We start from the raw sequence: 16817 nt of genomic DNA on the forward strand, positions 1-16817 counted from the left end.
TGACTAGGACACCTCCAAATTTGGAATTGCTTGCTTACATTAAACCTGATGCTTATCTCACATTCTTATCCATTGATCTATCAGTTCAGCATGAATAGGTAGAATCATCTATTTTAAGCATTTTTATTATTATTTTGCAGTTACAGAAATTTTCTGAACAATTTTTATATATATTAGTACTCGTTGACGGCTATTATTTTGTTGGTTTCTTGGATGAGAAAAAACCATTCATCTGCCATTATAAGTAATTATATATTTTTTTTATAAATATATTATCTGTATATACATTTATAAGACTAATTAATTATTTATTAACATTGACTTTTTCTTTATTCTCCTAAAAAAATAGTAGTTATCCACAAATATTTAGAAAAAAGAAAACACCATTTCTATCATACGAAGTCTCTTGTTATCCAATTCCTTATGCACACAGTATACGGACATGTCTCATAATTAAGCAAAAAGATCACATAATAGATTGAAAAATTAATATAATTTATCAGTTAATAGTTGTACGAGGGTTTTATTCATAATTAATTATACTAATCATGATTTATATAAATATTATTATTATTATTATTATTATATATGCATTGACTCTCTTATGAATTATAAAAATATAGTGTCACGTAAAAACACAAAAATAAAAGAAATTAAAAAAGAGATACAGCCATTGATTTGTTTGATGTTCATTTCATTATAATAAATGGAGTAGTTGGTTGGAGCAATAATAATAATTTGATGAAAAGTGGAAAGAGAAGGAGGATCCGTAGCGTGTGTACCCTGACTTTGTGTAGGTTCCTTTCACTCCATACAAAAGGCGTAACTGTTTTAGCTTTGATTTCTTTTATATTAAATTTCTAATTTATTTGATATCTCTTAGACTTATAAAGGAAACCATCAAATCATCATTACCTACACACTTTGATTATCTCTTTTTTCCTATTTTTATTTTAGTAATTGTTTGAACGAAAAACAAATGATGTAAAGTTACTGATCCACACAGAAGATTTTGTAAAGAATTAAGAGTCAAGTTATCCGTCAGTGGATGGAAAATATTCACAGCGAAGATTAATTTGTAAAGAAGAAAAAGAAAAGGTTGAAGAAACATCGGAACCTGCTGTTGAAGTTAAGTTCCCAATCATTATGCCTGCACAAATCTCTCTCTGTCTATGAGTTGACCATCTAAATCTGATCCCTTTTCCCCCATGGGTATTGAGATGGAAGATATTCACTTGTATCTCTTACGATAACTCTAAATTCTGAGAAAAAGGTTTCAGATGTAAAGAAAACATCATTCCGCTCATCATCACATCTTCATCAAGAATCCAAATCTAAGGAGTGTTTAATTTTTTTTTTTTTTTTTTATAGTTTGCGTATTGTATAAAGCTGTTCACAAGAGAGTTCCATTTACTCCCGTGCATGGACTGTAAATGAAAGGGCAAGCAAGTATTTGAATTTGATGAAGCATATCATGAGGTGAGTAAAGAAAACCTTGTAAACCGAAGACAGAAATAATTTAAAATTATGTTAAATTATTATTTTAAAGTAAATTGGCATATGATTTTTATTTTTACAGACCAAAATCTGTTAATTTTCAAAATGATGTATAGTGTCGAACCAATTAAAGAAAACTAATGCCTTTTAAAAACTAATGTCATAGCTGAATTTTTAGTTTGAGGAAGTGAAAGGGTCCATCGGTTGATAATTAAAATCACAAAAATGGCTAATTTGATTTCACACCTCAAATCCCTGTTTTGTTTCTATTTCTCTTGTTTTCTTTTGGAGACAAATAAGAGGAAAGTTTTGTTCTTGTTTAAGAAAAAACATACGTTCCTATTTATCATATGCAGTTATTTTTATTTAACAAATACTCGGATCCTGTTTAATTCATCCATTATGGTACAAATTCGGATTCAAATTCTAACACCAACAATTAAAACCAGTCAAATAATTAAAATTTATGTACTTTAAGCAAATAATTGTAAAATATGTTTCAAGTTTCAATCGAAATTCTTATAAAAATGTTGTCTAATCTTTTCAACAAATTTATGATTACAGCATAATTTTTCTGAACAATGAATATTATGAAAGTATTATAAATGAAAGTTGTGTCTCGTTAAACGACTTGGTTTTCATATGCGAATATTGTTTAAAAGGATGACGACCCTCAGTTACCGAGAAAGGAGAAAAGAATTTTGACAGGGGAACCTGGAAAGAATTGATCAATGATCCAAATGATATCGGAAAGCTGGAACTGTTCTCTTAAATTTTATTCTTACAATGGAAAAGCACAAAGAATGCTTTCAGCTAGTAGAAACCCCAGTAAGCTAAAAGCTTACTTACATTACATTACATGTATCAAAAATATCAATAATCTAAGGACTGTGATTTTCTTGCAGATGAAAATGAGCCTATGTATGATGTATGGAGCTGTATTTGACAAAATAATAGCTTGCTTTTCTATGTACATGATGATGAGGCTCCCTTTCTGACCACTTCACAATCTACTACATTCGGCTTCGCCGAAATTGAAACTGTGTGGTATGTTTCCACGTGTTTTGCCTCACTAGAGATTCAAATCTTGGCAATCTGGACACATAATCTTGCAATCTTATAAATTCTGAAACAAATCTTCTATGTACTGATGCTGATGTAATCTGGGATTTCATTTATTCGGGTTAGAAATTTGGTTCTTTGTGACTTCAAGTGCAGACAGCCTCAACTGAAAGCTTTTTTGAGCTATCAGGACAAGGATCCCCTCCAAAAACCTCAGCAGCCACAGTTACAGAACAAGACTGTTTTCCGATACATTTCTACAATAAAGCTCAAAAAGTCAGTTCCATAGTATGAAATCTGCTATGTGAAAGTAAAACTATTTGTTGTACAGAGTTTGTTACTTTCAGCTAGTATACCTTTTCAAAAGCATCATATGACTTGTGGGCATGACAGCTTCCCGCTTTGAAGCTTCCACATGTTCCTTGAGGTGATCCGTAGCTAGCAAACTTAATTTTAGAGATTTTCTGCCCAGGAGGACACCACAAATGAGCTTTGGGTTGGAGGTGATCAAGTCTGCCCAAAGCTATCATCTGCCAGTTTTTCAGTGCTGGCTGTCCTTCAAATATATCAGCACAAACACTTCCTGTAGTCCTTTTAACCAAAGAAATTCCACTTGGTTCACCACCCCATTCTTCAAACACAACTAATAGATTCCCGCTCGGGTTCAGCCATGAGCGTGGAACATGGTACCTGCGAGTAATATCATTCACATTTTTTCCATGGATAATTAAACCAAAGCAAAACAAGCCAATGGAAGCCTTCTTACCATCTCTGGGAGGGTTCTCCACAATTACTTCGACATTTCTTATCATCATAAGTTCCAGCATAGTTGCAAGCACTGCAACTACCACGTGCTGTATATGCGGGCCAGTGGCGTCCTATACTCTGACCATTTACCCATATCTGACCTTTTCCCATGCTACTCATATCTAAAGCTACTGGGTCATTACCTTCTGGTGCATCAAAAGTAGCCTGGTAATATTACAACATTCATTGAACTCTTAGAAAACTCGATACATCTAGCGAGTCCTTTGCAAATAATGAACAAAATAGCATAAAGTGCCAAGTAACTGAGCATCAAAACTAAATCCTACCTTGTACCACGTTAGTGGTTGTTTTTTAGCTGATAGTGATCCTTCTACCCATTCAACTGATGAACTCCCAGTGACAGTATGAAGGCTTAGAGCTTCACCTTTCAGACCAATCTGCTCAGGAACATGGAATAAGATGGGGGAAAGGGCAGACAAGTAGAGCAGAAAATGTGGGAAACCGACCATGTGCATCACGAAAATATGGGAAACAAACCTTGTAAGACCATTTCCATCCTGACAGGTCTCTTGTTCCCTCATTCAAACCCTTCAATGTGACTGGGCCCAGAATTCCGGCATTCCATTTTTCGAAGTGGACACCGACATTCTGAGATTACCCAATATGATAACAGAATGAGTTCAAACGTTATAACTTGTCACAGAATTAAAGGCATTGGTACTTCAATGAAGCAAGAGAACTAACCGGGAGACCCACAGCAACGCTTAACAAAGAAATCTTGTTATTACCAGCTGTCAACTTCACATTCTGGCTAAATGTTAATTTAGGATTCTCTAATGATCCATACACAGTTCCTGCAATAAGAACAAACTGACAAGTTAGTACAACAGAATATTGAAACTTCTTAAGACAATTTAATTAACAATAATCTATTGAATCCACCTGCTAGTTGACCATTGATGAAAACATGCAAAGAATGGCCAGCTGAAAAAATTGTGAGAACAGGACTATCTCCATTTTTCAAAAATCCTTCATCAGAATCTATATTGACACTGGAAGAGCAAGGAAGAATTCAGTAAGCAAAAACAGTACACCTATATCTTCATATATCAGTGAATGTAGGATTATTAATGATTATATACTCACTTTGTCATATACCACAAATAGTCTGAAGCATCCCTTGTAACATTTATTTGCTCCCACAATCCTTCCAGAGTAGTTGTGTCATCCGTATAACCAGTTGCAGCTTCTTCAATGTATGATTGCCAAGAAAGTGCGCCGCCAACAGGAGTCATCTTCATCTGTGAGCTTTGTGCACCAAGCTGCACAGAAATTTGCTATCCAGTGTTAAATTTATTCTTGTGGCAAATTGGAAATATTTACTTTCTATAGTGCTTAGATGAAAAGCAGAGTTTGTTTATTATCAAATATATCTCAATCATTAGATGTTTATAAAATTAAACTATTACATGAACTGAAACGGACAAACAACCTACAATTTGAAGTGAAACAAAAATAAATTAAGATGTCAATCTCAAGCAAGGGGCAATATCTTACCCTTGCGGTGTTAAAAACTGCAGTCTTACAATCAGGGAGAATGCTGATAGACCAAGGTGGCAAATCGTATTGCCCATTTCCAAAGGTCAATTTTACAGAGTACTTTGTATCATAGTTTGCCAAGAATGCTGCACATGATGACTTTGACTGGAATACATGAGCCTACAAAAAATGAGTAGAGTAAGGATTAAGTCACACAAAAAGATTGCAGAACACATGAGTATTAAATATTACACTATCCAAATTGAGCTTACCTCTTGATTACTTCCAAGTGATTTTACTGTGGGATCTACAGAGACTAAAGCAGGTTCACATAGCTTGATGGCTTTATGCAAATCTCTCAAGTGTCCCCATTTTGGATCCCTTGTCAGTCCTGATATAAAAACCGGACTCAGACATCAGATCGGCATTGACTATATTTTTCTTTGCGTGTATTTAGGAAATATATTTGCTCATAACTTTATTCCCACAAGAATATTAAATGTTGCCAGCCAAGTTGTACTTAGTATTGCCTCTGATAAATATCGTACTCATATTTAGTAGGTAGAGCCATTAATGTGTACAAGTAATGATAGGTGCACAAAAAGCTTAGAACGCAACCTACTCTACAGCCACATACCATATTCATCAAGTGGAGCATCATAATCATAGCTAGTGGCAATAAAGAGACCGGCAGAAGTTCTGCCAAAATTAGTTCCTCCATGGTACTGCCAAAAAGAGAGTATAGAATTAGCAAGCTCTTCCTTTCGGATCATGTTATACTGGGTGAGAAAATTTACTTTTAAGAGTTCGACTTACCATATAATAGTTCATGAACGAACCACCATTCTGTATAAACCTTGCAACCGAAAATACCAAATCTTCTGCTGGCCTATAAGGAACTGCACCACCAAATTCCGTGTACCTGATGGAAGTTAAAGCAATCAAAAAAAAGTATAATCAGTCTTAGCAAAAGTAAAATTTTGAGATAAGATCAGAGATATGAAATAAGAAAGACCAGGAAAAAAGAAAAGGCAAATTTTAGCCTGTAAATGAATCACTCATGCTACTTACCAGCCAGTCCAGTTTTCTGTCCACAGTTTGGGTTTGTAATCCTTGTTTGGTTTGAAGTTTTCGCAGTAGAAACCATTGCAGGTGTTAATCTGCATATCATGAAACAAATACAGGTTTGAATAAATGGGACCAACCCACTAGAACTTTTTTTAATCCTGGCTTGCTTACCCTTTACTCAAATTTTTTAATCATAAATTTCATTATTAAGTTGCGATAACCCCAGGAGTATATTGAACAAAAGACAAAAATAAGAGAGCGATAGGACCCAAAAGATAAAATTGAAGCCAAAAAAAAAAAAAGAAAGCACGGCCGGAAGTGCAAGAAAATAAAGCTATGTTGATCTTTCAGTTAAAGAAGCCACCTAATTAGACAAGAAACTATTATAAACCCCACCAACAAAAGAAGACCACAACTAAATGTAACAAATCAACAATTTTTGCAAGAATATTACACCACTAGAGTGAAAAGATTGAGAGAAAATAAAAATCACTCACAACAGGATCAGGGGCATCGTCTTGCTTGCACATGACCCATGGGACCCCAGTGCCAAGTTTAACTGCCATATCAGCTGCCCATTTTGTATAAGCTTTCCCTGGTTCACCAATCTCCCACTCAACTGGTCCAAATTCATTTTCTATCTGTTTAAAACAAACAAGAAAGAAAAGATACTTGAGCTACTTTCATCCAATAATGGGCCAATTTAATGAAATATATATGGTATTGGTATCGATCAACAAATAATTACAACCCATTTCTAGAATGATTATAAAGGCTGATTAGGATAATATACTCTAGTTTATTTAAAGAAAAAGTTCATTTATTTCGACTATTTAAACAACAACGTTTCTTGAGTAATGGACCAATTTAGGAGAAACAAAATTTTTTACAAAAAAAAATCACAACCCAATTTTTTCCCTACCTGAGATAGAATTATTGGACCTCCTTGAGATTCAAACAACTTTTCTGACTTCATCATGCTGACAATTTTCTCAGTGAACTTTTGCATTGCCGCCTTCATTGTAATTATCGAAAACGATCGCAGTATTAGATAAGACTGACAAATTTGATTGGTGAAAACAAAGAGCTTTATTCGAAATAGAAATGGAAGATTCAAAGGACCAACCTTGAAAGGTCCATTGTCTGTTCTAAATTCAATGCCTGGTACATATTTTAGCCACACAGGAAATCCCCTGAATCAGAAGGGAGCAAAACAGAGCATGTGAATATAAATTGTAGGAAAAAGAATACAGGAAATTCAGGGCACTGACTTCCATGTTTTAAATTATTACCCGAAGTTCCATTCAGCGCAAATATAGGGTCCAATCCGGAGATGAACATAAAGTCCTGCTGCTTGTACCACCTTGATGAACTTGACTAGATCATATCTATCTTCGAAATAGTACTGATTTTTATTTTTTTTTTAGAGGAATGGGAAAAAGAAATGAGCTTTATTTTAGACAAGAAGAGAAAATAAAAGAAAGTGAGGGACTTTAAAACTTAAAAAAAAGGAATGCAAATTGAAATTACATTTCCAGGAGAAGGCTCATGTCCATTCCAAAACACATAAGTTTGTATAACATCCAAGCCTCCATCTTTAGCCTTTTGAATAAGATCAGGCCACATCTACATCCACGAAAGAAAAAATTAAAACCCATTAAAAGAGTCAAAAACTAATACCAAATACAATATTTTTTAAAAAAATGCCAAAGAATTGGGGGAAAAAGAAAAGCACCCATTGTTCAAAAATTGAAATGAAAGATGAAGAGGCAAAGGCAACGAGGACAAAGCCATGAACTACATTGGAGTTAAAGGTACCTCAGGAGTGCTTCTTGGATAGTGAATGGAACCAGAAATAAGAATCCTTCTTTGGCCATTGATTGTAATAGCTCTATGGTCATAAGACACAGTAGCTAAAATAGAACAAACCCATGAAGAGGATAACAAAAACAGCAAGAACAAGAACAAGAACACAGTGTTGCTGCCCTTTAACATATTTTTCATTTAGACAATTTCTCAAAGCAATGGGCTTCTGTTTTCTTCTCTGTTCGTGTATGAGATTTTTGAACAAAAGAATGAAAAAAAAAAATGAAAAGGAGGGAGAAAGAGAGATTACAGATTTGGGTTATTTTGAATATTTATTTGGTTTTGATTCTTTTAAGAAACAAAAAAAGAGAAAAATAACAAAGAAAAGGAGGAAGAAGGAAGGAGAGTTGGCAGAGTTGGCAGAGTCCTTTTAGTATACTATTGTGTTAATGTAATGAAGTGTGACAAATGGATTGGGTTTGGTTAAGTTTGAGTTTAGTTATATTGCAGATATGGTGGGCAACTGCTTTTATAACCACCATTTTCAAGAATGAATGAATTGCTAGCTTAGCTCTTAGCTCTTAGCTCTTAGCTCTTAGCTCTACCTCTGTGTCTGCGGTGGGGTCTGTTCATTCTGCCTTTTGGGAGGTCTCTTTCTTTTTCTGATACGGAACTTGGGTTCTTAATTATTTCTTTTTCTCTCCTTTTCTAGCTCAAGATTATGAATTACACTTTACAATTTGCTGTCAATTTTTGTGTTTCTATTTCTGGTTTTTATTTTTCGAAATTAGAAAACTGTATTTATTTTAAAAAAAAATTAAAATAACTAAAAAGACAATTTTCCATGGTTTTTCTGAGTTACGAAAATTTGTTATTCTATTTTAAGAAACAAAATAATCAATAATTAATTTTAATAGCTTAACAATAAAAATTAAAAGTGGGACTAAAATTTTGCATTTTCTGTTTCCTATTTACTTATCTTTTCTTGCTGGAATTAAAAAGAAAAGAAAAACAGTAGAATAAGAGAGATTAGGAATTGAGTCTTATTATTATATTCAAACTTATCTTTCATCAAATCATTAGTGAATTTCAATAGTTTGATGATAGGAATGAGATCATATGATCATATGGATACAGAAAACCATATAATCATGTTGGGATACAATCAAAAAGGACCCAAAAAAAAAAAAGAGTGAAGAAATTAATACAATTAAAAAATTTTGTTTATAAACTAAATTAATTTAAATTGTTTGATTAAATTACAAATTATTGTTAGTTTGAAAAGGTATCTAATTAAATAAAATAATTTAAATATATAGAAATACCTTTATTTGTTAAAAGAATGGAACTGTAGATTGGTGGAACGCAAAAGTAACCGGCCATTCAAAAAGTGATGGCAATGCATTTGGTGGAAATTTTGTCAATTGAAATAATAATTAATAATATATGCGACTTGAGGAAAAATACAAATTGCTTAGTGAAATAAGTAAATGGACACATTTTCTATTCATTGACTTAATGGTCCAATCTCATGACGTGGCGGTCTTAGCTACTAACTTTATGACAAATAGGGGCTTCTTTTAAGCTTATTTTTATTATTGGGTTTTTCTAGATTATCACAAAGTCAAATATGATGGTAAAATTTTTTCTTTTAGGCAAATTAGTACTTATCAAGGGTGCATCAATGTATTAGGGTCATAATTTTGGGGAGGAAAATTGAATTATTTAATTTAATTATTTCAGTTTTAAGAATGATACATCCACTTAAAAGAGGGGAAATTTGCTTTTTCTAAAGCTTGTTGCTCGGGAGGAGTCCTTTTTTCTTTTATTCTTAACACAAACAATAAATTAAAATTTATTAGAATTCTCGTATTGAGGGATTTGATTATAGATATAAATTGGATTAATTTAAAAAGAAACTTTGAAGTTTGAACTAAGAAAACTCGAGCCCTTAGCACTTTGAGACTAACATAGTTTTTGAAATTTGCTAATGACCATACATTTTAGTCTCAAATATTGAAACCGTAAAAATAGAAAGTTTACGGTTTAATTTAATTTCTTTTTTAGTCCCTAAATAATTATATCATAGGAATCTCTTACTCCCTAAAAATATTGCACTTTTAGAAGCTATGTTTATAAGGAGTAAATTGGCTAATTTTAAAACTCCAGAGACCATAGTATCTTATAAATTGCTAATTTGAGGTCCAACCTTAGGGAGCGTTTTGAAATTAAGCCATACAAGAACTTGATCATCAATTATTATTATTATTATAATAAATTGCTTATGTGTATATTTCATCTACTTGAGAATTTACTGAATCTGCTTCCTACTTGCCCCCATTGACTTCTTGTATTCATATAATTCCTTTTTTTTTTTTTTTTTGTCAATAAATTAGTCTTGTATAGTATTGGCATTAATCCTTAATTAAATAAATAGAGCTGAAATTTAAAAGAAATCAAGTGGTCGCATCCATATATTAGCACTGGCTACTGGTTCCTTCGGGTTTACTCTTTTTTAAAACAAAAAATTGCAGTTTAAGCATTCTCTTAATCCCTCCCTCATCACAAGCAACATTCAGACACAGCTTTCCATGCTCCTTCCTTCTTCTAATGCTCACACTTCCTCTTTATTTAAGTACTTCTGATTTTAAGCCTTATTTAATCTTCATGTCCTTTTTCCAATTATTAAATTTCTCTGGCAGATTTTTATAATATGTAATTATTAAGATTGGCAATATATTTTATAATTAGATAAATTTTTGGAAATTGACTATATAATTCAACTGTCATAATATAATATAAAGAAATTTTATTATTGGTCATATAATAAATATATATATATATATATATATATATATATATATAAAAGTACCATGTTACAAATTATAATAAATATTTAATTTTTTTTAATTCATTATATAATAAATATTAGATGAAAATATTTAAATTCGAGACACTTCAAATTTATATAAATAAAAGCACCTATTAGAGCAGTTATTAGACCATGATATTTCATCAAATACGATTAATGAAATTGTAAAATTGCAAACAAGGAAGTGGGCATTATTAGTTGCCACAGATTGAAGCATCACTTAGAATAAGTTCCCAAACATAATAATTAATGCCTTCTCAAAATTAATACAAAACAATGTCAAGAACAGCTGTAGCAACAAAAACTTGAAAAACAAGCCATATGGAAAGGGAAAAAAAATAGAAATAATAGACTGATTTGTACAAGCCCTGATTAAAATTTACACAAGAAGAGTGCAATTGATGTTTGCTGATAATATAATTAAAATAAATAAATAATAATAATAATAATAATAATAATAATAATAAAGAAAGAAGAAAATAATGTCTTTTGTAGTGGTTATAGAAAGAACTTTAAGCCTATCAAAAAAAAATGTGACCCGGTGCCTACCTTAATGAATAAGTTAGTTAATGAGTGTGTTAGCATTTGGTCTATTCTACCAAATTATTATATCCTCACCATTATAGGGAAATGATTTCGACTGCTTAATTAATTTCACTCTCTAATTTGTTTATGACTGACAAGTTGAATAAGGAAAAATGTTTCCTTTTCTTTCTTTTTCTTCTTACAATTTTTTATTGGTGGCATATAAATGAAATATTTTGTGGGTAATAACTATATAATTTGGTTTCATTTGTCAATTTTGTGTATTATATTAATTTATGGACACTAAAATTGGAAATATATAAAGACTTTCTCTAAATTATGGTCTAAACCATTTGAATTGTATTTAAAGAAAAAAAAAGTAAAAAATATAATTTTTTTATTAATTAAGAATGTTTAGAGTTTTATTGATTTAGTGATATGTGTTGTGGGACATTTATGTTATGCTCATGTCTTTTTGTGTTTTATGAAACCATCATTATTGGGCAAAGCCATAAAGATAAAGACATTAGAAAAATAAATACTAATAATTAAAAAAACAAAGAGATGCTCATGGACCTAACAATGGCATTTTATTATTTAATAGTTTAAAAGCTCATAAAGCCAATGGAATCACTCAATAAATAATTGGAAGAAGAAGCTTTAAAGCATGGATACTTTGCTAATCCAAAGTCTCAAAGAGCGATTCTCCAAAAAAACTCTTGCTTACCCCAGTTACATGGAATATTAACAATTTCCACACAAAATTGCTTTATTTAGCTTCCGATAGAAAGACTCTCCAAAAAAACTTTTTAATTAAGAAGTTTTGATTTCAAATTTCTTATTTTATACTATAGTAATAATTTATTATTTCTATGATAAGTCATTGTATATGATTACACGACAATAATAGACCGAATCAACTTTCAATAAATTTAAAAAAATATTAAAAATAAAAATAAAACACCTCTCAAAAAAATAAATATTTTATTATAATTTAAATTATAATATTAAAATAGTAACTGTTATTGAAGTCTCATTAATATAATATTTATATACATGAAGATTAAAAAAAAACTACTAAACGGACGTATATGTAGAACGGATGAAATAATTAAGTGCACGAGTACAATAAATAATAAATTATTCATATGGGTGTGCTTAAAGTCAAAAGTCGTACAAAAGTAGAGGAAAAAAGAAAATAAATATTAAATTTGTAAATACTCTTGAAAGGGAATGGAAAACTGATTCGTGTGTTTAACGTTTTGTTACACATCTTTTAAACATATGTTTAAGCTACCTAATGCTCATCAGCAACCCAACTAATTAAGAATAATAATTAGGCAAATGGAATTAAGAAAGTGGTACATAGGCTGTTCTAAGCAATCTTTCCATGCAGTCTAACTGCATATGACAGTGACATAGAGAACCAACATCTGCACTTTCTTTCTTCTTTCTTCTTTTAATGGAGTTTAACTTTGAATTGAATCATAACATTTATAATAAAAGAATCAATCTTATATCACTCGCTTATTTACAGGGATGAAGCTTTAAGATCTTTTAAAGGGTCAAAATAAAATGTTTAATTTCTCTACTAAAAAATCTAGTAATCTAATAAATATTTTAGGAAAGATAAGTTTTTATTTTTTTCAAATATTATAATTTCACTAAATTTAATCATAATTTTACATATAATAAAAATATGTATTTAAACTATTGCAAGAATTGTTAAATGAACTTGTAGTCTAATTCAATTAGTAAAAATATGGAATATTATTGGATATTGCACCAATATATTTTTTAAAAAGTCTTGTTATCTTGAGCTGGCCTGGAGTTAATCTCGTCTCTCTATCACAGTTTCATAGGGCAGCAGCTCGGTGAAAGCCCCAAATCAATCTGGTCCACTGAAATTAGATTAGCCAAATCAGGTGCTGTGATGATCACATAAAACAAATACCTTATCCACTTCAAGTTCATTCGAAATGAATGTTAAGCCGTACACGTATGCTATATTTGGGTAAAGTGGGTCCTTGAATCCAAACGAGGTCAGATTGGATTGCGCTGGCCTGTTCTCTTAAGTCATTAAGGGGACATTCTCAATTTCCTGTCATCAGTTCATTAAACTATGGCCAGTTCTTCTGTGCTATGGCATCTTCAAGTTTACGTAGTGGGACCTATAATAACTAAAGTTTTCCTTTTCCCCATTCTGTTTTGAAAGTTTAAAGGATAGGATTCATGAACTAAGTTTACCACTAAATAAAAAATAATTAATATTTGAAAATTATTACTTTTTTAACATAATAAAAATATATCTGTTATGATATGAAAATTATATTTTTTCTAGAAATAATATTTGAAGAGGACGTGAAGTTGATTAAGCATGTGTCTATTCCAAAGCTGGCCATGCCAGAAGATCCGTGGAAGCTTGAAAGGGTTTTGTTAAAGGCAGTGTATATGATGCTTTTTACATTTGTTAATTGTTGCTTTCAGTTCTTGATGTTGGGAACTGTAAATGATGATACCAACTCATTTCGAAATTGCTTATACCCGTGACACATGATTGATAACGCATCTCAAATGTGAACAGAGCTAATAAAAAAGAGGTCAAACAAAGATTAATCTGAAAATTTATAAGAAAAAAAAGCAAAAGAAAAGATTAAAAATTCAAAACAAGAGAGCAAGCATGCAACTTTCTTTGTTAAGGTTTTGGATGAGTACGCCACGCTATATTCTCACTGAATTCCTGATATTTTCTTGACCTAATTTAATCTATATCCTAAATTTTGTTGAGGGTCCGAGTCCGAGTAGGGTTCCTTTAGGAAGGGCGGGCGTGTGGGCCTCGTTTTTATGAACTTCTCCTTCTCTTAACATCAAGCTGTCATGTCTACACCAATGGTATTTGGTGGTTTCACATCTCATCTATAAAACAATTAATCTACAATTTTATTTTTTTATAAATTAAATTAATTATATAATAATTAATAATAAAATATCATTACCCAGCTTGTTTCATTCTAAGCAAGCAAGTTGATCAAATATTTGATTCCACTATAACTGTGACTCTAAAAAAATACATCTTAAGAAAACTCTAGTCACAGAGTCTAACCCGATTTAGAACTCTGAAAATGAATAAAAATATAAATCATAATATAATTATAATGACCTACAAATATGAAGTTCTCTCCTAAATAGACTAGAAAACCTTCAACGTCTAAATAAGGACGGAGAACGTCACACACCAGTTATAAATAATTTTACACACTTAAACACTTTAGTTACCCTGGTACAAGTAATTTTATACACTTAAACACTTCAGCTACCCTCATATAAATTACTAATTTTATAATCGGAGTTTATCAAGTATAAAAAAATATATCTTAAGAAAACTCTAGTCACAGAGTCTAACCCGATTAGTAGCTCGTCTTAGCCGATCGAATTATTAATAATATATATATATATTTATTAAATTTTATATTTATATTATTCAACTTAAAATATTTTAGACGTATTAATACATTTATAATTTTAAAATATAGTTTTTTTTTCTTTTAAAAGAAAAATAGATAAATTATCACCGATTTCAAATCAATATCTTATATCTAATAATGCTTTTTCAGAAACTTAATAAAGAAAAAAATACAAAAAAGTATATATATATATTTGCATTATAAGTCCATATCTCAGTGGTGACTTCCCTTTTTTTATATACCTTCAAATTTATAAGAGTCCGAAACTAACTGATTAAAATTTTTAAAATTTCAAAAAGGTTTTCTACAGAGGCAATTTATACATGGGGCCAGTCACAGTTGAACTTGGAAGTACCTTAGCCAGTGATTATAGATTATGAGATGATCATTTGACTTGACATATATGATTATGATTATGATTATGATTATGAGAATGAGAATGAGTTTTCTTATTTATCTTAAGTTTGCTAAATGAAGCTCCAATAATCTTTGCTTGATATTGAAACAATTGAACTTGATTCTTTTTTTTTTTCTTAATTTCTTTTTTCGATTTGTTCAACTGCCACCAGCCCTTTCTTTTCTCCCATAACGAAGAAGTTCAAAACAAGTAACTGGGAACGGGTGGCTTTCATCTTTGACAAATTTTGGCTTGCAATTTTTCCACCTGCTACTTCTCAACTATAACTGCATTATTGTTTTCCTTGTTAGGGAAGTTGGCTGAATACACTTTCCCATTAAACTGAGTACAAGGCTTGGTTGGTTGTGTTGGGTTGGGTTGGGACCATACTCTCCTCCCCTCTTTGTGTAAAGCTGTTGCAGGCTTTACTGGATTGTGCCCCAACTACTTGTGATGATGGGTTCACCTTCCTGCTGTGACCGCACCCACCATTTGTCTCCATTTGTTAGATCTTGTTGCGTAAGAGTTTAAAAGTAGACTCTGGTTGGTAGTAACTGCGAGCAGGAGGGGTGAGAAACTTTTCAATAGAAACCAAACTCAACCCGTAATTCAATCTGGTTTGGTTCTTGCTACTTAAGCCCTTTGGTTTCACTGACCCTACTAATTGCATCACTAATGTTTTTTCACACCATTTTTCTTGATTCCCTTGTTCAATTTGCTACAGTAGCCACTAGAGGCTTGAAATAAGGATAGTTTACCTATTAAGAAAAGATGCGATTAATAAATATTAATCATATACATTCAATGCAATAATGGATCTATAATTAGTATTAGCAATCAATTTTAGCCTTCTTGAGATTCGAGTGAACTTCAATAAAGTGCTAACCTTTTATAATAATATCTCTGTTAACAACAACAATGGAAAGTGACGGTGGTTTTATAAATTCCTCTATATACACCATTTATTTGTTAATTTACAAGTTTGTGTTTAATTCCACACCTGACAGGCAAATATATATGATACTGGCATAAACAATCTCATGTCATATTCTTTATTTCAACTTATTTAAAAAATTTATAAATAAAAATATCAGTCGGATTATTTATTAATTAATTTTTATAATTTTATTTTTTATTTATAAAAATTTAAGAAGGTCTCGACTATATATATAATATCATCATTCTTTTACGCTCACTGTAAAAATAATAATTCATCTCGCACAAAAAAAAAAAATTAATATAAACTTTTTTGCTCAACAGGATAGCTTTTACTATTTGAAATAGTGGTAAGATTGGTTAGCAGAGAGTAAACTATAAAACAAAGAATTTATGGCCTTCTAATTGAACTCCGAAGCCTGATTTCAGAAGGGGTTGATTGAGATAAAAGCAAACACAGCCTGTCGTTGTCTTAAAAAGGACAGGTGGTGCCACTGCCAGCAATCGACTAGTAATTAGATGAGAATGAAGTATGAAGAATTAAAGATGAACATGGGTTTGCTTTGATGCAAAATTGGAGATTGATCATTAACAATTTGTTCAAGGATAAGAAAGAAAATGACAGAATCTTTATCAATTCCCCAAGTCATGAAGTTGAGCTTCCTTATCTAATGTTATATTCTGTGTTCTGGGATGAGTTTGACACATACAATTAATATAACTCCTAATCTATTACAACAGTTTACTCCCTTGTTTGTTAGGCCATCTTACTAGCTGCCTCTTTGGACCCATTAATTAATTGTTGCTATCAAATTTTATTTGCTTAATGCTTATGTTAGAAGATTCCTTCTTTTTTCCATTGAATTTATATATGTTTAAGAAA

At 31.3% G+C, this 16817-nt stretch overlaps 1 protein-coding gene across 1 annotated transcript; it reads right to left on the bottom strand.

Moving 5' to 3' along the window:
* Window positions 1-2241: 2241 nt before the first annotated feature.
* On the bottom strand, window positions 2242-8235 carry LOC8272545 (beta-galactosidase). Its single transcript, XM_002514062.4, has 19 exons — window positions 7753-8235; window positions 7465-7560; window positions 7227-7339; window positions 7061-7127; window positions 6857-6949; window positions 6432-6575; window positions 5938-6026; window positions 5683-5788; window positions 5504-5591; window positions 5139-5257; window positions 4885-5046; window positions 4474-4649; window positions 4270-4379; window positions 4072-4181; window positions 3865-3975; window positions 3654-3764; window positions 3326-3531; window positions 2916-3249; window positions 2242-2816 (listed from the first exon to the last, which is right to left on the bottom strand). The coding sequence occupies exons 1-19, from the start codon at window positions 7936-7938 to the stop codon at window positions 2706-2708; spliced, it is 2532 nt and encodes an 843-aa protein (XP_002514108.3). The 5' UTR covers window positions 7939-8235; the 3' UTR covers window positions 2242-2705.
* Between the last annotated feature and the right edge of the window lie 8582 nt (window positions 8236-16817).

The sequence above is a fragment of the Ricinus communis genome, chromosome 3 (assembly GCF_019578655.1).
Source record: "Ricinus communis isolate WT05 ecotype wild-type chromosome 3, ASM1957865v1, whole genome shotgun sequence".
NCBI classification, from domain to species: domain Eukaryota; kingdom Viridiplantae; phylum Streptophyta; class Magnoliopsida; order Malpighiales; family Euphorbiaceae; genus Ricinus; species Ricinus communis.